The sequence below is a fragment of the Haliotis rubra genome, unplaced genomic scaffold (assembly GCF_003918875.1).
Source record: "Haliotis rubra isolate DU_JTF1 unplaced genomic scaffold, ASM391887v1 Scf59, whole genome shotgun sequence".
Taxonomy (NCBI): Eukaryota; Metazoa; Mollusca; class Gastropoda; order Lepetellida; family Haliotidae; genus Haliotis; species Haliotis rubra.
Genome location: NW_025767290.1, coordinates 2,957,828 through 2,981,049, shown reverse-complemented (window position 1 = coordinate 2,981,049; position 23,222 = coordinate 2,957,828). Strand labels below are relative to the sequence as shown.

The 23,222-nt window shown below is 40.3% G+C and overlaps 2 protein-coding genes across 5 annotated transcripts in view; one reads left to right on the top strand and one right to left on the bottom strand.

The window, feature by feature from the left end:
• The first annotated feature begins 228 nt into the window (after nt 1-228).
• LOC124254991 (metalloendopeptidase OMA1, mitochondrial-like) lies at nt 229-10,039 on the top strand. Its single transcript, XM_046688834.1, has 8 exons — nt 229-703; nt 1,997-2,225; nt 3,636-3,809; nt 5,256-5,363; nt 6,730-6,858; nt 7,402-7,476; nt 8,458-8,608; nt 9,594-10,039. The coding sequence occupies exons 1-8, from the start codon at nt 516-518 to the stop codon at nt 9,623-9,625; spliced, it is 1,086 nt and encodes a 361-aa protein (XP_046544790.1). The 5' UTR covers nt 229-515; the 3' UTR covers nt 9,626-10,039.
• Nucleotides 10,040-18,236: 8,197 nt separating this feature from the next.
• The window catches only part of LOC124254989, a 50,699-nt gene continuing 45,713 nt past the window's right edge, over nt 18,237-23,222 (bottom strand). For all 4 annotated transcript variants that reach the window (XM_046688830.1, XM_046688831.1, XM_046688832.1 and 1 more), the window contains one exon: nt 18,237-20,622. In XM_046688830.1, coding sequence (XP_046544786.1) covers nt 20,098-20,622 — 525 coding nt within the window. In that variant the 3' untranslated portion in view covers nt 18,237-20,097. The remainder of the gene's footprint in view (nt 20,623-23,222) is intronic.

Genomic DNA, 23,222 nt, shown 5'->3' with positions numbered 1-23,222 from the left:
AACAGACAGCTTGGGTTATCCGGGGTAATAATGTGTTAGCGCCAAGAGCATGCTTACGAGCGTGGATATGTGCGGATTATAAATATGCAAAAAAATAATATCGTTTTTGCCAATCCATTTTGGAGCCGTTTTGACGTCGTTCCGTTTTTAGCCTGATCCTTAGCGGGCGAACATGTGAATTTTACGGTTACGATCAATTTGGAGTGGTCTCCCTTAGACCATATTCACTCTCAGTTTGCCATGCGTGTAGTGACGGGACGATTGGATGTTTCGCAATGAACGGTTGTCACTGCCGCAAGCGATTTGAGTTAATTATTCATTGTTGGCATGAAGTTTGATTTATGATGTACAAGTTTTATTCATATGTTGTGTCAAATGTTTTCATCGCTGTCTGACGAAATCTACTGAATTATTGCACTGGAGTTTGCAATACCCGGAACCTATACGCCGAACAGCTGAACGTCCGATAGATCTAAAAGTTCTGTCTTAACTTTAGAGATCTCCCATCAGTTGCCATGTTCAGGTCGGGGATAACGGTTTTGCCGCGAGGAGCACGGCACCTGCGACTGAAGGTGGGCGTGAGGTCACAGGTTGTCTTGTCCGACATCCGTCAGTTCCATACTTCTCCAAGAAGACCGATTCCGCCAATATTCCTGATAATGGTGAAGCCGATCGTGAAGATTGGGGCAGCACTCACAGGAAGGTAAGTTAGTGTCGCTGGTGTAGTTGTTTAACGCTGCACTCAGCAATATTCCATCTATATGGCTGCTGTCTGTAAATAATTGAGTCTGGACCAGGCAATCCAGTGATCAACATCATGAGCATAGTTCTACGCAAATGGGGGAACGATGACATGTGTCAATCAAGTCAGCGACCCTGTCAACCTGATCCTGTTAGTCGCCTCTTACGATAAGCATGGGTTACTGAAGACAAATTCTAACCCAGATCTTCATGGGTAGTCTGCATGACCAAAGAGGTTATTAACCCCCTCAACAAGATGACAAGGCAAGGATGTCATCTTTTGGATGACCCCACTAATTATTGCTACTCTGACATATCAGTAACCTCTTTCCAATAAATAAATATGTTTGGATTAATTTTGAGTCTTTGTTAAGTGGAATTAGGAATTTATGAGCATCAACCCTGCTGTTTTGTTTTGAAGATTTTTTTAATTGTGCAAGTCAGATATAATAATTTATGATAGGTCTGCGTCTAAGATACCAGTGTTAATCTCTTACTATGACAAAGTGAAGTCCCTAAAGGACTAAGTGTATGGGCTGTCTCCAATTTTTCTGTAATGGTACAGGGGTGGAAATAACTTTAAGATCGATAGTGTACTCCAGTACAGTGGCACATGTAATGTCACTTGCCCTGATAATTTTTCCACTATACTGACCATTTTCCTGCTGATTTTTTAAATAAACAACAAAATTAACATTGGAAAGTCTACTCACTACAACCATACTATTCAACCTTACCCCTCCAAATTCATATTCCCTCCACAGAAACTTTAATGACATCTTATGTATCTATATAATTGTTGTAATCTCATGATGTTATATTTATATGTATGTATGTGCATATGTATGTATATGTATATATGTATGTGTGCGCGTGTGTGTATATGTTTGCAATACTGTCTTTTATGTCATATAAAACCTTGCAAAACATCACTGAAGCTATATTCATATATATTTGGATGTTGTCCTCTTTGCCATATGTATTTTATGTGAGACTTGAAATGGAATAAAAAAACAAAACAAAAAAAAAACAAAAAAAACATTGGAAAGTCAACTGGACACCGGTGCAGTGTAATATACAAATTTGCTTTCCCGACAGAAAAAAACACTGGACTCCGACGTCAGGCAATGGGTTATTTCCACCCCTGTGGTACAGATTTAGATTAATTAATTTAAGTAAAATTAAATGAACAATTTACTAGAAACTGTTAAATTTGCATAATGCAGATTTTACTGTGTGCAAAATATTTTCCCAGGGGTGTCCGTAAATGGTGGCAGAGATTACCAAGTGAGGAGAAGCGCAGTATATGGACACGTGTGAAGCAGAGTTGGCCGGTGTTTGCCGTCATGGGTGGGGCAGGGGTTAGCTGGGCGTGGTACTACTACCAGTCACACATGGTTGCCACACCCATCACCAACAGGAAGAGATTCATGATGTTCACACACGATCAGATGATGAAGATCTCCAAGGCAAGAGCACAGGTGGTAAGTAGAAATTGTTGCGATTATGTTACAAGAGGATTATATAATTGAAAAGAATTTGTTTTAATGAAATTGGTTCTCACCGAATTTGACTGTGAAATAATTAAATGAAAGCTCTTGATAATGATAAATAAGAAAACTATATTCAAACATACAGCCTTAGTTGTAAAAAAGAAGTGGGTTGGATAGGTGGCAGCACCAATAAGAAATAGCTAGACCAAAATATTAATGTAAGTGCTATCAAGAATGTTAACAATTTTGTCACAATCAAGTGTTTAAAACAACCCTGTCTCTGTTTCTAAATCTGTCATTATGATGGAGTGAGTGAGTGAGTTGGGTTTTATGCCACTTTTTAGCAATATTCCAGCCATATCACAGCGGGGGCATCAGAAATGGGCTTCACACATTGTGCCCATGTGAGGAATCGAATTCGGGCCTTTGGCGTGACGATTGAACGCTTTAACAACTAGGCTACCCCACTGCCCCTCATTATGTAGAAAGCTACAGGAATGTTTTCAGGCAGGTATGCTGTTCACACATGGCAAGTAGATATCTGTCAATTTGTATACTTGCGAGATTTCTATGTTCTCTGACAAGTAGTAAGAGAATGATGATGAAAGATAGATTGAGAAACAACATTACAATAGTGTCAGCAGCTGAAAGAAAACTGAGCAGAAATAAGAACCGCAATTGTTTCATCTCTCAAAATTAGTGACAATCTCCATTCACACAAAGAAGAGATGACACCATGTGCCCCAAAATGAATATTCATGGAAGGCTGGGGACAAGAGTTTGCAGAGATTAAAGTGGACTAGTCACCATGGTGCCATCGTTCAAAGTGATCTTAGGTTACCGTAACTCCCATGCCTTAACATAGATGTATGACTGTCTTAATGCTGAGGCACCTTGAAACAGTATCAGAAAATGTCTTGCCTGAAGAAAAAGAGAAGAAATATTTTTAAAACCTGGAACAAATACATTATAAAAAAAATGTTACATCAAATTTTGATGGTTGTCTTCAAGGTAATACTTGGTCCTTGCATATTCTATATTTAGTCATCGTTTTGCAGTTTTTACGAACCTCAGATAACTTGAAGTATTTAAAAGATCACTTCACCTTCAATACAACAGTGTTTAACTGTACGTTTCTGAGCATCTTCAATACTCTCTGTTTGGTGATTGTGAATTGAAATTTCTGAGTTCTGTGATGGGATTTGAACCACAGACCTTCTGATCCGAAGTCAGACGTCTTGTGCATATGACCACAGACGTTCACCCCATCAGCAAGTGTAAAGGGTTTGGATGTAATCTATAGGATTACCTCACACAGGGCTATGTAAGCTTTAAGGAAGGAGAGCAGTGCCTATGAATATGTCTGGTCCAGACAGTTTGTAATACAGCCATCTTTGCCAGGAGCTGGATCGGTACGAAGAGCAGCTGATTTCGGTTGAACACCCAGCTTTCCAGAAGATCCTCAAGATTGCTACAAGACTAGTGGAGAGTAACCCTGATCTGATGCAGATGGATGTTGAGAAGTGGCGGATTAGTGTTGTTGATTCTCCAGATGTCAATGCCTTCGTTGTACCGGTGAGTTTTGAAGTACCCTGTAGACATGTTTGGGAGTACCCAGAGGGGAGGTTTTGAAGTACCCCGTAGACATGTTTGGGAGTACCAAGAGGGGAGGTTTTGAAGTACCCCATAGACATGTTTGGGAGTATCAAGAGGGGAGGTTTTGAAGTACCCCGTAGACATGTTTGGGAGTACCAAGAGGGGAGGTTTTGAAGTACTCCGTAGACATGTTTGGGAGTACCAAGAGGGGAGGTTTTGAAGTACCCCGTAGACATGTTTGGGAGTACCAAGAGGGGAGGTTTTGAAGTACCCCATAAACATGTTTGGGAGTACCAAGAGGGGAGGTTTTGAAGTACCCTGTAGACAACGTTTGGGACTATCAAGAGGGGAAGTTTTGAAGTACCCTGTAGACATGTTTGGGAGTATCAAGAGGGGAAGTTTTGAAGTACCCCGTAGACATGTTTTGGAGTACCAAGAGGGGAGGTTTTGAAGTACCCTGTAGACAACGTTTGGGAGTACCAAGAGGGGAGGTTTTGAAGTACCCCGTAGACATGTTTGGGAGTATCAAGAGGGGAGGTTTTGAAGTACCCCGTAGACATGTTTGGGAGTACCAAGAGCGGAGGTTTTGAAGTACCCCGTAGACATGTTTGGGAGTACCAAGAGGGGAGATTTTGAAGTACCTTGTGGACATGTTTGGGAGTACCAAGAGGGGAGGTTTTGAAGTACCTTGTGGACATGTTTGGGAGTACCCAGAGGGGAGGTTTTGAAGTTCCCCGTAGACATGTTTGGGAGTACCCAGAGGGGAGGTTTTGAAGTTCCCCATAGACATGTTTGGGAGTACCTAGAGGGGACCTTTTGAAGTACCTTGTGGACATGTTTGGGAGTACCTAGAAGAGAGGTTTTGAAGTATCCCGTAGACATGTTTGGGAGTACCCAGAGGGGAGGTTTTGAAGTACCCCGTAGACATGTTTGGGAGTACCCAGAGGGGAGGTTTTGAAGTTCCCCATAGACATGTTTGGGAGTACCTAGAGGGGACCTTTTGAAGTACCTTGTGGACATATTTGGGAGTACCTAGAAGAGAGGTTTTGAAGTATCCCGTAGACATGTTTGGGAGTACCAAGAGGGGAGGTTTTGAAGTTCCCGTGAGACATGTTTAAGGGAGTACCCAGAGGGAGGTTTTGAAGTACCCGTGAGACATGTTTGGGAGTACCTAGAGGGGACCTTTTGAAGTACCTTGTGGACATGTTTGGGAGTACCTAGAAGAGAGGTTTTGAAGTACCTTGTAGACATGTTTGGGAGTACTAATATGGGAGGTTTGGGGAATGTCAACAACTACAAATTATGCTTTAAATATTCATAAATATGTGATTCATAGCTCTTCACAGATAATTAAGTATCCCACTTTGCCATGAACAATATACTCAATATAAAAAAAATAGTACCGAGAGGCAATTCCCTTTTCAGCATGGACATATTTTCGTGTTTATGGGAATGACAAAGGTTGCTAGGACTGAAGACCAAATGGCAATAGTCCTTGGGCACGAGATGGCACACACCCTTCTCTCTCACGCGGTAAGTTCGACTCACCTGGCAAGACTTGCATAGCTATGGTGCTAATTGAACAAAACAGAGATTTCTATTGGTTTGGCCTCAACATTTTGGACAGTGACAATCCTGTACGAACATACGTCCAGACACAAGACCCATGAAGACCTGGGCTAGAATTGAGCATCAGCAAGACATGCTTGTCTTAGAGGCAACTAAGTGGATTGGGTTGACCAATGTTGTATCCTAATTGTGCAGATTGATGATCATTGGATTGTCAAGTTCAGACTCAATATTTACAGACTGAGTTGCTGAGTGCTGTGTTTAAGGGCACTATATCATACCACACTTCTCTAAAAATAAATTATGCATTTCTCTCATTAATGCCACAGAGCGAGAGATAACTTTTGGGGTCATTGAGTTATGTACTCACTTGTGTTCATCTCAATTGGGTATCGTAATTTTCCTTTGAGTAACCAAATAAATTGTACCCACCTCACTCAAACTCAATTGGGCATTTTGCTAATTTGCATTAATTTTTAAAATATAACAAAGTATAAATGGTATTTATATTGGATCTGTAATATGAGAAACGATGAGAAAGACTGCAAGTTGCCAAGTTCATGTGTTGAAATAGAACCTCTCAATTTACCTCAGTTATTTTATCAATGCACGGGTACGCAAGCTAAGATTTGACATCTTTGTGTGACTGCACGTAAGGTCAAACTTATTGAGTATTTACAAAACTTCAAGCGTACTTGTACTCAACTGACTTAATGAGAATTGAGTTTTCACATAAATATTTGCGTAATTTACGCAGATACGCAGCTTATCTGCACCTCTGTGCTAACTATCAGCTGTCAAGGCCTCTTGCACCCTCTACCATGTGAACATTATTTCAAGCAAACCCTATGAGACTTAATGTCCCTTGGGGCACTCTTTACAAATATCCTACGCACAACTTGTGATTGAAACCAGTTTGGCAAACACCAAGAACACTGTGTGTAACAGTTTTTGATGTACAGAGCAATTGTTTACATTCCATATATGGCAAGTGTTCTCTGTTTGCAAGCTGTTTGCCTCGAAATTTCAGTTATCGATTTCAGGCAAGTTGTAAGGCCTAATAAGTGTATTATTGCATCAATAGGAAGCTGAAGTGAGTACATATGCCCCAATATATATAATTTAGGCCATAATATTGTCGAAAATGTGTGACAGTGTGCCTTCAACAACAAACGAACACAACACTCGTCACATAATGCATCTACTCATTGTACACATTCTTTCAAGGTTACTTCTAACTCTTTCATGAGATACCAATTTCATTTAGATGTTTCTGTCATAAACAGGGACTATGTTGGTGAGGGCTGGTAAGAGTCTGCTGTTCTTTCAGGCAGAGAATATGAGCGTGGCCCAGCTGTTTGACGTAGCGATCATTGTCGTGATGGGTGCAATCTGGACCATCATGCCTAATGACGGCATCGCCTTGGTGACGCAGTGGTTCTACAACAGGGTGTTAGATGTGAGTAGTTGGTAGTCGAATTGTCATTTGTAGTTCCAGTTTGATTTTCCAGATCAGAAACATATTCCGCAACCCAAAGCCAAAACCTGTTCATGCAATAGTTCCCATTTGCCTGATTATAAGTGATACTGTGCATCCTGAAATATTTGTCATTGTGGGTGCTCGTTTCTTCTATAACACAATCAATTGCATCTCATACCGATTCGATAAAGAAAAATGGAGTGAAATGGACTTGTCCAAGGGTACATTTCTGTGTTCTGATTTTGGCTAGGGTACTCTAGTGCCTGTGTCGATAATGACCTCTTCAACAGTAGTTATGGTGACCCTCCACTTTCAGATCCTGCAGTTCACTGTTCAGAGTTACATCCCTTTGATGTGGCCGGAGCCTGTGATTGTTGGTTGGAGTTCAGAGTTGGTTAGCTCTGATCATGATTGAACTGTACCCATGCTCATCAGTTTAACCACAGGTATCTTAAGATATTCACAACAGGCGTTCCTCCAACATTAAATGGACATACCTTGACTCAGATTGTGTCGCTGCAGATTCTGTTGTGCTTGCCGTACAGTCGCAAACTGGAGAAAGAGGCTGACAAAGTGGGGATGCAGCTCGCTGCCAGGGTAGGTCATGTTATCATCGTAACCAGAGATCACTTACTTTAAAGATTATCTCCTGATTAGAGTATTGAATATTGATTTGGTACATGTCAGTTTCATTCAAAATCTACAGCATTAGCATGATTAGGTTTCATGCCTGAAACGTTAACAGGTTTGAGTTTGAAAACACAGTGGATGTATTTCCATGTTATGGTGACAAAAAGTTAAAAGTGGCTAGGTTGGTTCAGACTGGTGGCTGGTTAGAGAAAGCCTTCAACAGATTGTTTCATTGTAAAAATTCATTGCCTCCACCTCCACCATGAAGGTAGCCAATATGGTCGGCTACAAAAGTTGGAAGTGGTTTCTAGTTAACAGTTAAACTTGGACTCATTCTTTCAGATTTAATTCACTTGACATTTTAGGCAAATTCTGCAAATATGTGTGGTGGAAAAAATAATGCTGCAAGCCATGACATATGTGAATCAGTCCCGCCGAAAGGAAATGTTCTATCCCTCTCATGTAGATTTGAGGACACCTCCTTAGGTGGTCACGTTAGGTGACCATGACATAACTTAGACCATCCAGTTCGTATGAAGGATGCTATTGTTCTTGCGTCTATCAGATGTGTTATGGCACAAAACCTTTCAATCTCAGCAAACAAAAAGTAAAACAGGGAAAATATTCCTTTGATGGAAACCCGTTTGTGTGTAAAATACATGGTGCTCAGAAATGACCTGATGTATGAAATATCCGTAACAACATGATAACGCCATGGTTTTGCATTCAGAACTTCTCGATTATATTGGATTACAAAATTTAAAAGTGAAATATCCTAGTCATAAAGCTTTGCTCCCAAATTCCAAGAATGTAAAAACATCGAAACCTAATTAGAAGGCTCATGAACCCCAATGGAGTCAAAGATGGGTTTAATGAAACTGTACACAATGGTATATTTGGTAAGTGAAATCTGTATGTGATCTGAGACCAATTCATACCTCCTGGCAGGCATGCTATGACGTCCGTGAAGGGAGCGTGGTCTGGAAGAGGTTCCAGATCAGCGAAGACTTTGGAAATGAAGAGAAGACTCCAGAATGGTTGTCTACCCATCCGGCCAATTTGAAGCGAGCGGAGCATCTGGATTTCCTTGTGCCCGGAGGTAATGCCAGTCTGTATTTATTATCTCTGTTCCTGCACAAGTAGATCTGACATTACAGCAATAAAATCCAGGTCAAGTTGGTGTCATCTACCATGTTAACTCTACCAGACACCGAGTCTCCATGCCATCCTACGATTCATGTGGGGTCACACACTCTGTTACAATAAGGAAGCTGGGGTCTTGTTAGATGCCTGGTTTTTAATACTGGGATATGTTTTTGATAATATTGACTGTTTCCTGCAAATGTATACTGTGCCATCATTAAACAGAAGCCACAAGCCTCCGATCAAGATGGCCTCTCACTGTCCTCAGGTCAGCAGCTTGCTTGACATTAATAGGGCCTGTGGTGTGTAAGGAGTAAATCAGAGTTCAGCTGATGGGAATCAACACTGGTCATATGCTCTAATGATGTGGGTTCTCTGTCTTATGTTTTAATGGTGCCTTTTCTGTGTCATATGCTCTAATGATGCATTTTCTCTGTCACATGCTCTGATAATGCATTTTCTTTACCATATGCTCCAATAATGCCTTTTCTGTGTCATATGCTCTAATGATGCATTTTCTCTGTCACATGCTTTACCATGCTCCAATAATGCCTTTTCTTTACCATATGCTCCAATAATGCCTTTTCTGTGTCATATGCTCTAATGATGCATTTTCTCTGTCACATGCTCTGAAAATGCATTTTTTTACCATATGCTCCAATAATGTCTTTTCAGTGTCATATGCTCTGATAATGCATTTTATCTGTCATATGCTCTGATAATGCATTTTATCTGTCATGTGTTCTAATGATGCATTTTATCTGTCACATGCTCTGATAATGCATTTTCTTTACCATATGCTCCAATAATGTCTTTTCAGTGTCATATGCTCTGATAATGCATTTTATCTGTCATATGCTCTGATAATGCATTTTATCTGTCATGTGTTCTAATGATGCATTTTCTCTGTCACATGCTCTGATAATTCATTTTCTGTGTAGGCAATAAAGCTGCGTGCAAGCTGCAACTGTAAGCCGTTACCCGCAGACGATCCCCGACATCGACATGAGATACTGCAACAGTACGCAGATGATAGAAAGATAGCTATGAAGGCCGGGCAGGACCTGAGACTGGTGACAAAGAAGGCTCCCCGTCCTTCTACATTATGATGCAGGTGTCATCTAGTCATGTACCCTCTGCTGGAAGATGTATATTTTACCAGACTGTTTTACGTTGAGGACTGGCTCTTCGTCCAGTAGCGATGCTGAATTCAGTAAAGAGGGCAGAGTTGCTAATCAGTACCATTAGTGCTGAATCATGCATTGCCCGATTCTGCCAATAATGTTTAGTGAAATTCAGCAAAATGTATTAGGGATTATTCATAATTTATGGCTGGGGGGATGAGGATTTTTATGGAGAAGCATGTACAATGTGAATGACCTCCCCCAAAATTTAGGTGACCCCCCTGCATGTCATGTACAAAATCAATGAACCACCTCCCCTTCCCATAATTTCTAAGCATAATTGTAAACCTATTTTTATGTACAAAATTGCTGATCCCCCTAGTAAGTGTATACAAAATTGCCGGGGACCCCCAGCTCCTTAGAACAAAATGGGTCCCCAAAAAACCAACAACAATAAATAAGTAAATAAATAAAATAAAATCAAAAAATCAAAAAATCATCACCACCCTAGCAATTCATTATGAACAGTCCCTTACAACGAACGTTTTTACTTACTTAGACCAGGTATTGCTGTCACAACAAGCAATGTTACATTTACTGCCAAATACTAATTGTTCCAGCTCATGATGGAAAGTTTGACAGACTGTCGGGAATTTGGTGATCAAAGTAAATACACAAAATAATTTTGCCATGAAAACTGTTCCGACAGGTTTACGACCGAATTCTAGTTCTTGTAATTCATAAATTTAGACACCAATGATCACCATATGTTCCTAATGGTCGCTGTTGGCATGGATACCACGGTTGTGATAGCTATTGCCCAAATTCTGAGTGAGGCTGTGACCTCGTAACTATGGAAACTGTGATAGTGTACATGAATGAGCTGTGTGTTCAAACCTTTTATATGACTGCTCTGGAGATTTTATTTTTTAAACCAATACTGTTATCCTTGATTCATCATGTTTTATTAATGAGGATGCCACAGAGTGATACCCTGTCTCAGCAGAGATTATTGTCCCAGTTGATCCTGGCTGTCTGTGGAAAATAAGTTGTTATTATGTCTTTTCCCCAAAGCTACGGAGACCTATTGTGATTGGCTTGCTTGCTGTTGGTCTTAGAGACTGCAATGGCATTCCCATTCTATTCCAAGCCATAACTTAAATTTTTTTACATGTTTTTACATGAAACTTGGCATATGCATTGCTCATTAGCCTAACTTGTGCCTTTGCTATTTTGAAATTTCAAAATTCATTTTTTATGTTTCCATGGAATAAATGTTGAATTAGTTTCGAACAAAGGTAGAGTTAATTTTGTTCAACATATTTCAACAGACTTGGTATATCTATTGCTATTCACATTAACTGGTACCTTTTGCATTTTTGAAACTTTTCTAAATTCTGTTTTGTACATTTTGATAGAAACAATGTGGACTTAGTTTTAAGCAACTCAAATTATATCTGTTTTGTAGTGTCAGGTATAGATGCTACCCTATTATTCGTTTCTCTGTCCATCCTAAATAGTTTCATTTGCTGAGCGCAATTCGAAAACTGTTCAGTATTTTTCAACTATCATTTGTTAATATATCAAACATATCCTGAAGTTGTGCCTTTACCTATTTGTGGATGTTTTTCATTTTATTTGTTTTCCTGTTTCCATGGAAACAAGTTAAATTTAGCTGAAACACAGAGAGGGTTTCTGCAGCAGAACTAAAAGCTAAACATGGTATTCATATCTTTTGCTATTTAGGACATTTTAGAAATTTAATGTTTTCCTGTTTCCGACCACAGACAGATGGATTGATAATCATGGTAGCGCTACCATCAGTAAGAGCGCCCGAGGTTTGATATACCCCATTTCTCTGTATTTGTACCACAACTGATGCATTTTTATGGCAGCTAATTTTGGAATGATGTACATACGTATATCATAATTGTTCTCCAGTAGTTATAATTAATAAAAAGATGCTGTTTTTGATGAAAGACATTTTATGGCACATTGTGATTTTTAATGACACTGGAACATGTGAAGAGTTTTGACATTCCATGTATTACTGTAATCACGGAGAAATAGCATTAGACTGATGTGTGAATTAGTTTGTTGAATGGTGTTGTAGTATAGTTCGTGCTGTGGATGAGTTTAGGAAGATGGAGAGGAGACTAGGACTGAACCTCATCCACAAGATGGGATGGTGGAGTCTATTGTTGATTAATGTATATACATGTTTATTTCATACACCTTTGTTGTGTTGTTTGTTTTATGGCAACAGGGACTCACATTAACTGAGGAAGATCCTCGTGTAGTGATGACAGAGACTCAAGGAGATCCTTGTGTTGTGATGACAGAGACTCAAGGAGATCCTTGTGTTGTGATGACAGAGGCTCAAGGAGATCCTCGTGTAGTGATGACAGAGACTCAAGGAGATCCTTGTGTTGTGATGACAGAGACTCAAGGAGATCCTTGTGTTGTGATGACAGAGACTCAAGGAGATCCTTGTGTTGTGATGACAGAGACTCAAGGAGATCCTTGTGTTGTGATGACAGAGACTCAAGGAGATCCTTGTGTTGTGATGACAGAGACTCAAGGAGATCCTTGTGTTGTGATAACAGAGACTCAAGGAGATCCTTGTGTTGTGATGACAGAGACTCAAGGAGATCCTTGTGTTGTGATGACAGAGACTCAAGGAGATCCTTGTGTTGTGATGACAGAGACTCAAGGAGATCCTTGTGTTGTGATGACAGAGGCTCAAGGAGATCCTCGTGTAGTGATGACAGAGACTCAAGGAGATCCTTGTGTTGTGATGACAGAGACTCAAGGAGATCCTTGTGTTCAAGGAGATCCTTGTGATGACAGAGACTCAAGGAGATCCTTGTGTTGTGATGACAGAGACTCAAGGAGATCCTTGTGTTGTGATGACAGAGACTCAAGGAGATCCTTGTGTTGTGATAACAGAGGCTCAAGGAGATCCTTGTGATGATAGAGGCTCAAGGAGATCCTCGTGTTGTGATGACAGAGGCTCAAGGAGATCCTTGTGTTGTGATAACAGAGGCTCAAGGAGATCCTTGTGATGATAGAGGCTCAAGGAGATCCTCGTGTTGTGATGACAGAGGCTCAAGGAGATCCTCGTGTTGTGATGACAGAGGCTCAAGGAGATCCTTGTTTTTTGATGACAGAGGCTCAAGGAGATCCTTGTGTTATGATGACAGAGGCTCAAGGAGATCCTCGTGTTGTGATGACAGGCTCAAGGAGATCCTTGTGTTATGATGACAGAGGCTCAAGGAGATCCTTGTGTTGTGATGACAGAGGCTCAAGGAGATCCTCGTGTTGTGATGACAGAGGCTCAAGGAGATCCTCGTGTTGTGATGACAGAGGCTCAAGGAGATCCTTGTGTTGTGATGGCAGAGGCTCAAGGAGATCCTTGTGTTGTGATGGCAGAGGCTCAAGGAGATCCTTGTGTTGTGATGGCAGAGGCTCAAGGAGGTCCTTGTGTTGTGATGACAGAGGCTCAAGGAGATCCTTGTGTTACGGTGTCAAAAAAGTGCATGGAGTTGAACTCACAACCTGACTTCTTTACGCCTGACTGCTTTATGAGTGGAAGAATCCATCAAGGAACCCCAGAACTGGGCATACTCACACTATACCCATATTGGTCACATGAAACTGACACACCGTGACTGGAATACTGTTTCAGGAAGCGTTATTCCAAAACAACTCCCTCATTTACCGATCCCTGTAGTATAAGTTGAGTTGAGTTTTACGTCACATCGGCATTATTCTGTAGTATAAGAGTCTATGACAAAGTGCTGATGGCGCGGGTTGAGAGTCATGATATCGACCACTGACTGTAAACCCTATTCCCTCATTCTTTTCATCAGAGGATAATTGGCAGAATAATTGACTAAAATAGAAAACAAGTACACAATAACTCAAAATAGATTTATTCATCTTTGCTGCCTTTTGAAAGAAAGGAACATTTACTACAAGCCCCTGCATTTTAGCTCTTATTAAAGCATTAACAGCAAGAAAATACGATTGATTATTTTGGTGTCATGTTATCACATACACAATGAATCTCTATATATTTGGAAATGTGAGGAAATGATAACTAAACATGACTCAAATTGACTAAATGAAATTTGAATAATCTGAAGCTTTTAGGGTACAGCCGAACTTCAGGGTACAAAGTTGGATTACCTCCCATATCACGTGGTTGGACGTCAGGCGTCTTGAGTTTAAGCACTGACACCCATATGGGCAACTTTGTATGAACAATCTTTGAGCAACATCCTCGATTATGAAGATAATTATATCTCCATTCAACTATAATACTATAGACCAATGTGCTGCACAACTTTGTTGAAGTCCCGTTGGATTGAGTTATAAGAAATAGACTTCTTATCACATAATTCTTCTCTTTACTGGAAACATGGTGTAAGTTTCTTGGAACAACATAGGCTTCCCTCAAAATGTCTTAGCTGTTAGACCTTGCAAAGACTGACCTCTTCAAAAAAGCTCTTCATCAAAGAGTTCCTCATGCAAGGTCAAAGGTGGGAGGTCATTATGATTATTTAAACATGGTCCTTCATACTGTCGCTCCTACAATCATTCCTGTGGTGCCTCGTGGCTGGCCCTGGAGCTGGATAGGATATACCGGATACTAGAATTCATGTAAATGTGGATAGACCTGCTATCATACTCATATGTCTATATCTGTTCTTGGCACCTTTGCCCGAGAGACTCCTAATGCGTACGGGCGGTCGGATAGCCTAGTGGTTAAAGCGTTCCCTCATCAAGCCGAAGACCCGAGATTGATTCCCCACATGGGTACAATGTGTGAAGCCCATTTCTGGTGTCCCCCGCCGTGATATAGCTGGAATATTGTTAAAAGCGGCGTACAATTGAACCCACTCACTCATTCCTAATGCGTACAATAACCTACGGTTATAACGAACACAAAACGACCACCGCGTCAATTCGTTATGACCGCAGTTCGTTATAAGCATCAATATTACATGTATTATATACAAGCGAGTCCAGTAATTCCGCGCGTCCGGTAATTCTGCGCAGCTGCAATAGCGTACTTCCGTATCGAGGTAAACATCGTCTGGTACCACATTTACGTTTGAAATCGGGACATTTCTACAAGGGACTGGCTTTTAATCACTAAAGGTAAGTAAATAACAGTAACTGACAGATAAATTGACAGTTTTATGAAAATTCGTTTTCATCGGACTTTAAAACCTTTTTCTTCATTATTCATTATTGGATTTAATATGAAACACTCTTCCTTACATTGATGAAGTGATTTTTTAAAATAATCTGGCCCTAATACGCTTCCATACTTCGGATCTCCAGCTGGATGTTATGCGCATCAGTTGCTGCGCAGAATTACCGGACAGCAAGCGATGTCGTCAGAACGCTGGTAAGGTGAACCGTATGGCATAATGCAACGTTAGAATCTTATAGTCGTCAATAAAACTTATATTTCTAGGTAAATATGATGCATACCAGCATGTTTAGTCACGTAAACCACAAAAAATAAGAGACGTTAGTTGCCGTGTTGCGATCGATGTGCTTAGGTGCGCGGAATTACCGGTCGGCATTGTACAGCCAGCTACCGGCACAAAATACTCACCCAGTGCGTTATAAGCATGTTTATTATAAGCGTTGTTTATTGTATATGGAAACAGTGTGTACAAAGCTGCTTTGGTTATGTCCTCCCTGCTAAACACCTGTATCACAGTAGGGACAGACAGTTGGATAACATGTCCAGCTTGAGACATCGACAAATTAACGTGAAACTCTCATTGTTCATCTGGGTTGATGATTACTTGCTCTATGCAGGAGAGACCACCTGGGTCAAGGGTTCGATGATTAAATGAAAATTGTTGCTTCTGATGCGACTCTGGAATTTGGTATAGTTGCAATAAACTGAGCTAAGACAACCGCACTGTCGGACAATCTGACATCTCCATATGGGTCTATAGTTTGGCATGAAATGCATGTGGACCCGTTTTTTTTTGTAAATATCTCTTCATCCAATGACCCAATCGATCTCAAACTGTGCAAGTGGATGTTTTGTCAGACAACCTAATCACATTGTAAATCACCGATTTTATGCATTTGTATTAAAGAATCTGTCTATGTAACTGTCAACAAAATAAACAGCAGAACGCAAACTGCTTGCAGAGGGAGGGAGACAATAACCTGTAACAGCGGCAGTGTTGGGTCATAAAGGTCAACGTTCGTCAATGTAGGTCAGCTATGCACGTGACAGGTATGAAGAGGTGTTCATTTCTAGCAAATAGCCGGCGAATGACATCTCTGATGACCATGATGTCAACAGAATCTAACTGTGGATGCCTACTTTTTTGTACAAGGTTTTGTTTATTGGTTGTTGGTTTATTTTTCACAATTTTTAGCACGATGTTCTTTTTCATGCCAAGAGCAAAAGTTGTACGTTTCATGTAATCCGACACCTTATAAATCGGTTTTCTACGTTTGCTCTCTTTTAAAAAAAAATTCAACACATTTCTAATTAAACGTTTAGCATCATCTGAATAAGCTTTCATGATGACAGCTAGAAGTAGTCAATGTGAATGATCCAAACGGTCTATCACTGTGCAGTGCACGGGTAACTATCATGAACTGCACGTGCATTTACCTTTATGACCCAACACTGCCGCTGTTACAGGTCATTGGCTCCCTCCCTCTGCAAGCAGTCTGCGGTCTGCTGTTTATTTTGTTGACAGTTACATAGACAGATTCTTTAATACAAATGCATAAAATCGGTGATTTACAATGTGATTAGTTTGTCTGACAAAACATCCACTTGCACAGTTTGAGATCGATTGGGTCATTGGATGAAGAGATATTTACAAAAAAACGGGTCCACATGCATTTCATGCCAAACTATAGTCAGGTGAACCACCATTCGTGACCCACTCGTGTTATTCCGGCAGAAACTGAACATAATTATTCCTTTCATGACACGCCCTTTTTGGGTGTAGATGTCAGAAACAAACAGATGCAGAAAACGTCCACAGCAATATAATGTTGCGCGACCTTATTCGGAACCTACGGAATCTACATTCGGAACGAGTCGTTTAGTGCGTTTTCGAGATACTGAAATCAGACAATCTTTTCCGAATGTTTCGCTCATTCGTATGGACAATTTAGAAGCCTGGAATAGCCATCCTCGATAATCTCCAGGGTATACGTTACGATCACTCTCCACTAGAGTGATCGTAACGTATGCCCTGGTTTTATAGTCCACTATAGTTGAGAGGGATCGTAACGTACACCCTGGTTTTATAGTCCACTATAGTTGAGAGTGATCGTAACGTATACCCTGGTTTTATAGTCCACTATAGTTGAGAGTGATCGTTACGTACACCCTGGTTTTATAGTCCACTATAGTTGAGAGGGATCGTAACGTATACCCTGGTTTTATAGTCCACTATAGTTGAGAGTGATCGTAACGTATACCCTGGTTTTATAGTCCACTATAGTTGAGAGAGATCGTAACGTACACCCTGGTTTTATAGTCCACTATAGTGGAGAGTGATCGTAACGTATACCCTGGAGATTACCGAGGATGGGACTAGCTGGTTCGAAGGTTCTTCAGACGCGACCTTGCGATGAATTGTCCTCGGAGTTATCGCACCGAAGTGAGTGATCTGGTTTTAATGAAACTGGATTTCTTTTTTAGCTGTCAACAGTGTTTCTTTACTTGCTTTAGCCCATCTTCATATTAACATATCATTGTATACAAAGGTTATAAGGGTCTATTCCTACAAGAAGATACAGTTACATATATTAGCGCTTGGGTACACTAAAATGTTGAAGTGATCACAGAAGCCAGTGTGTGCGTTATTTCACAACCATGTCTTACCAATTCCGAGTATTCAAAGTAAGACGTCGTTGCTGTATAAAATTAGAGCAAATTATGCACCAGTCATTTGAAAATGAATTATTTTTACATGCACAGTAAAGGCAATGCATTTTGCTTGTAAGATAAAACACAATGCATTTACAATTGTAAGTAACAGTGATGCATATATAATTATCTGAAATAAAGGACTTATGATAGCCAGCAACAATAATGGAATTATAATAGTCATAAACAATGCATTTACGATTGTCAGAAACAATAATGACATAAATATATCATTTTGACAGAAAAATAACTATGAATCAATTCGGTGGCCAAAACCTATTACAAAACTTTTTGGACAAGTTTTATCAGGACCAAAATACACAGATACAAAACGTGGATGGATAAGTATAGTTTCCACGTATACTAAGTCTTAGTATGAACAATGACTCTCCATGACATATCACGTCGAAGATATCACCCACAAAACATCTTATAATAACACACACACACACACACACACACACACACACACACACACACACACACACACACACACAAAAAAGAAAGAAAAGAAAACCAAAAAAAAGAGGAAACTTGATAACTGTAATGAAAAATGAATTACAAACAGTATCAAAAGATTGCTGGCGTTGGGACAATGTAAACGTAGAGTCTTTAAATGGATTCCCATATCAAGTACATTACCATCAAAAAACAATTTTTTGATTGTGTGAACGTTTTGTCACCATACAAATATATAGTTTATTTTTTCAGCGGTTAGAGTTATGTTTAAATTATAGTATTGTAAAATATTTTTCGAAATATTGTCACATGCTGAAATAGATTATATTATACTGCATATTGCATAACTTTATCAATATCAGATGAAAAATAGTAAATATCGATGAATTAGAACAAAAGGAATTGAGACACCCTGTGAGACTGAAACTAGGAAATACATGCTGACAAGTTTCAACTCTGACAAGAAGTGTTCTCATACACTACTCTAAACAAGCATATCACTCCCAGACACACACCCTCCATCACCGCCATAAGGCGGGAATATTGCTGAGTGCGAAATAAAACAAAACTCACTCATCCTCCATCACAGGTCGCAGGAACTGTTCCGGCCGTAACAACGAGATAAAACATCTCAGTGTAACAAAGATAGATCATCAGATCATAAGTACACCCTCTTTACTGACAAGATAAAACACCCTACAGTTATGAAGATGGATGACGGAATCTTAAGTAAACCTAGGATAGTCGAGATAAAACGTCATAGAGTTACGAAGATAGATGATACGGCCACTAGTAGACCCCCTACTTTCACAAGATAAAGCACCCTTGAGACATGAAGATGAACCATCGGGTCCCAAGTACACCCTCTATATTGTCGAGATAAAACACCTTTGAGTTATGAAGATGGTTGATAAGGTCAATAATGGACCCTCTTTTTTTTCGAGATAAAACACACTTGAGTTACGAAGATGGATCATCAGGTCAAAAGCGGACCCTCTAAACTGACGACATAAAACGCCCTAGACATACGAAGATGGATGATACGACCACTAATATACCCTCTATCTCTACGAGATAAAAACGCCCTAGAGGTAGGAAGACTGATGATAGGATCATAAGTAGACCCACTGTATAGACGAGATAAAACAACCTTGAGTTACGAAGATGGATGATCTGGACATTTCTTTCTTGTATTGCATTGTGGAAATCTAACAGTCTTGTCGATATATTTTAGTCATCTATTTTATTTCACATGACAACGAGAAGCTGCGTTATTGCTTTAATTGTGCGTTAACATATCACTATAAGTCGGTTATCACACTTCGGCAACCCTCATACACATAAAAGTCGTCGTCGAATTGCCGTTTGACTATTTCATGATTCGAAACATTTTGTTATGAAAATTGTAATCATGTTTGGTTTTGTAGCTTACTGTATCGGAATTTGTTCACAAAATATACCTGTTTAACAGACATTGCATTACCTGTTGTAATCAAATATACAACACAATTATCACTATACTATCTTTCGCTAAAAAGACACATAAATACAATTTTGTTGCAAACAATATGCATAAGCTATCACTTAATTCTCGCATGACACAAAATATATCCTCACAACTTAACATCAAGTTGGAACATTTTTTTGGGTAAAAACTTCTATAATTATGTATACATATTCCGACAGCTTTAAAGGAGATACGAACGTAGTATATCAAATTAGAAAAAAACACAATAGCTCTGTTTCGTTAACGAACCAAAATAATGAAAATAACAAAAATATGACAGCACAATAAGCACATGGTACTTAATGTCAGAAAATATGGTAAAAACGATCTAAACTGCATGGCAAAAGAAAGTGTACAGTTGATCCTGAATCCGCGGGTCATTGACAGTGACGTTCATATAATATAATGACTGGTTATGTCTACGTCTTTGGTCTCCATCCGCTCTTAATCGAATTCAGTTTTTGTAAGCGGTAGTTGTCCAGTTTGAAAGGCTTTGCTTTTAGAAGTTTATCCGAAAAGGAACAGAGAAGACAACCATCCAAGTTCTCTTGCCTGCAGACCTTAGCTAGGTCCTGCATCCCACACGTTTGTAAGAGACACTCTAGTTCACTGATGCTGAGGCTCTTAAAGTCTTTGGCTTCCTCATCCGGTGCTGGATCTTTGCGCGCACTTGGGAGCACTCGCTGAACAGGCTTGGCGCTTGCAGAAAAAACGCCTTTAAGTTTCGTTTGTTCTTTCGCTCTGTTTGGTTTCTCAATCTCTTTTATGTATTCGCGTCGGGTATCGTCGTCGATGTAGTCGTAGTCTGGGCCGTCGGAGTCGTCGTCATCGCCCGCGGCTTCATCCTTGTGAACGACATCATCTCCAACAGCTGTTTTCATCTTTCTTCCTAGGTTTTTCATTTTGTTCCATGTTTTCTGCAATTTGGACTTGTCATCTGCCACCTGCAAGTTCAGAATCATAAAGTTGTACTTTTACACATGTTATAAGAATAAATGAAAAACTCCCATTGCCTGTTTGGTTAATTAATGTGCATAAGTCTATTTAAGTACGTATTTTACGAACACAGTGTAACCAAATTAACTTGAGTGAGAGAGTTAGTTGGGTATAAGGATGTTTTTATAATTAAATCACGGCGTGTACTGATCTAAGACGTTTTGGTGAAACCCACTGGCAAATCAAGATGCGAACCCACAATTATATCCCGGCACACTCAAGGGACGTAACTATGCACATCGAGTTTCGGCGGCTCAAGCTCGGTTTCCATGTGTACGTATTGTCTGCTTAATTGCGTGGTGCGTAGTGCTTAGTGCGTATTACGTGGTAGTGTCCAATTCCATGTGTACCTGTATAAAGGCTATGTGATGCGTTAAATCAAGTTTTGATCACAATTGCTGTCTACAATGCCACATTGTTTCTCTAAGAACGCTAGAGAACTAACAGACATAACAGAGGATGTGATTAGTGCAGGTTTATTGTACTGTTATGTGAAAAAAACGAAGGCCCCTGTGGTGGGTGCGTTAACTCCTGATACAAAGAAGGAGGGTTCAATTAATTGTTCAGTATCCTGGGTACCGAATTCCTTGGCATTTTGCAACTTGTGTGCACAATGAAAAACACGTGACATTGGAAACCCCTTGGGAATCCCTACTTCCGGCCTCCGTATAGCTGCGTGATGCGTATTCGGACACTTTTTGAGCGTAAGCAAATTCACGCACTATACGCACTACGTATCACGCATCACGTTTTATGCGTGCATGGAAACCGCTATTTCTATTTTAGTATAAAGCGTTGTAAACGCATTACGCACTACGCATTACGCACTGCGCGCACATGGAAACCCGGCTTTACACAACTTGCCTCGAACTCCTTCACATCGGCATCTCCTTTACGAATATGGTACGCATTATGTCGACAACCCCTCGCTTATCTCGAACTACGGGTTAAGTGTCTTCATGTCAGCGGGGTTTTCTTGTAACATGTAACCCGTTAAGATCCGGGTTAGATTTGGTCTAATGCAACCCATGCTTGTCGTAAAAGGCGACTTACGGGATCGGGTGGTCTGACTCGCCGACTTAGTTGATACATGTCATCGTATCCCAATTGCGTAGATCAATGTTCATACTGTTGATCAGTGGATTGTCTGGTCCAGACCGCTGCCATAAAGCTGGAACATTGCGGCGTTAAACGACAAAGACAAAAATTCAAAGTTCTTTAAACCCGTGTGATCAACGTTTGTAAACCGGCTGATGTAATCAAATGTTATTGATTGATACAGCTTGGTAAACAAGTGTCTGATTTTCCTATAATCGTATCAAAACCGAATGTTTTGTTATGCTATGCTTTATATTTTGTTATTGGCGACAATAAAGAAATACGCGATATGTAACCGCGTTATATATTGCTGATGCATTTCAGGAAAAACTCTGAGTATTGTTCGCGCAGTTTCATACCCTACACGTGCCAAACTTCCAGTCGTCCCTTTGGCTGTCACGCCTATATGTTGTATTGGGTGCAGCGTCGAATTCTAATACGCCAACAAATCGCGTCATACCGACATATAATGACTGTACAATGCTAACTGCGGCGTATAGAAACATTCATATACTCACTTCTGTAAAGAAATATTTATTTAAGTCAAATCATTGGCAGCCGCATTCTAATCATGTGTCCTCATGCCAGACAGACACTTACCACTAAAGGGGCGGTGGGGTAGCCTAGTGGTTAAATCGTTCGCTCGTCACGCCGAAGACCCGGGTTCGATTCCCCACATGGGTACAATGTGTGAAACCCATTTCTGGTGTCCCCCGCCGTGATATTGCTGGAATATTGCTAAAAGCGACGTAAAACCCATCCCACTCACTCACTCACCACTAACATGCAGCCTTAATTATTCCAGGCCATTGGGTAGTCTAGTGGTTTAAGCGTTCGCTCGTCACACCGAAGACCCGGGTTCGACTCCCCACATGAGTGAAATGTAGAGCCAAGTTCAAGTGGCCCCTACCGTGTTATTGCTGCGTATTGGTAAAGCGGCGTAAAACTATACTCACGCACGTGTTCTAGATATACACGTGCCGTCTTCTTATATGGAAATACTAATGATTATTCTTGCAATTGTGACGCTAATGTCGTGGGTTATAAACAGGCTGCACCATGTGTACAACTGAGTGAATAAGTATAGTTCTACGCCGGCTTTAGCAATATTCCTGCAATATCACGGCGAGGGACACCAGAAATGGGTTTCATACATTGTACCCATTCGGGGAATCGAACCCCAGGGCCATCGGCGTGACGAGAGAACGCCTTTACCACTAGGCTACCCCACCGCCCCTACAACTCAGTGAAACTATGCAGGGTGTGTCACAATAAGTGTGTGTGTAATCAGAGAATGTGTATAACGGCATGCATGATTCACATTTTTCCTGAGGACAGTGATAACGTTTCTATACATAGTTGTTTCATGATATTTAATGATGAAACTCTTCCTGTTGCCTTAACCACTTCAATGGATGCACATGAAACGGATATTGTTTGCTTGCTGTGT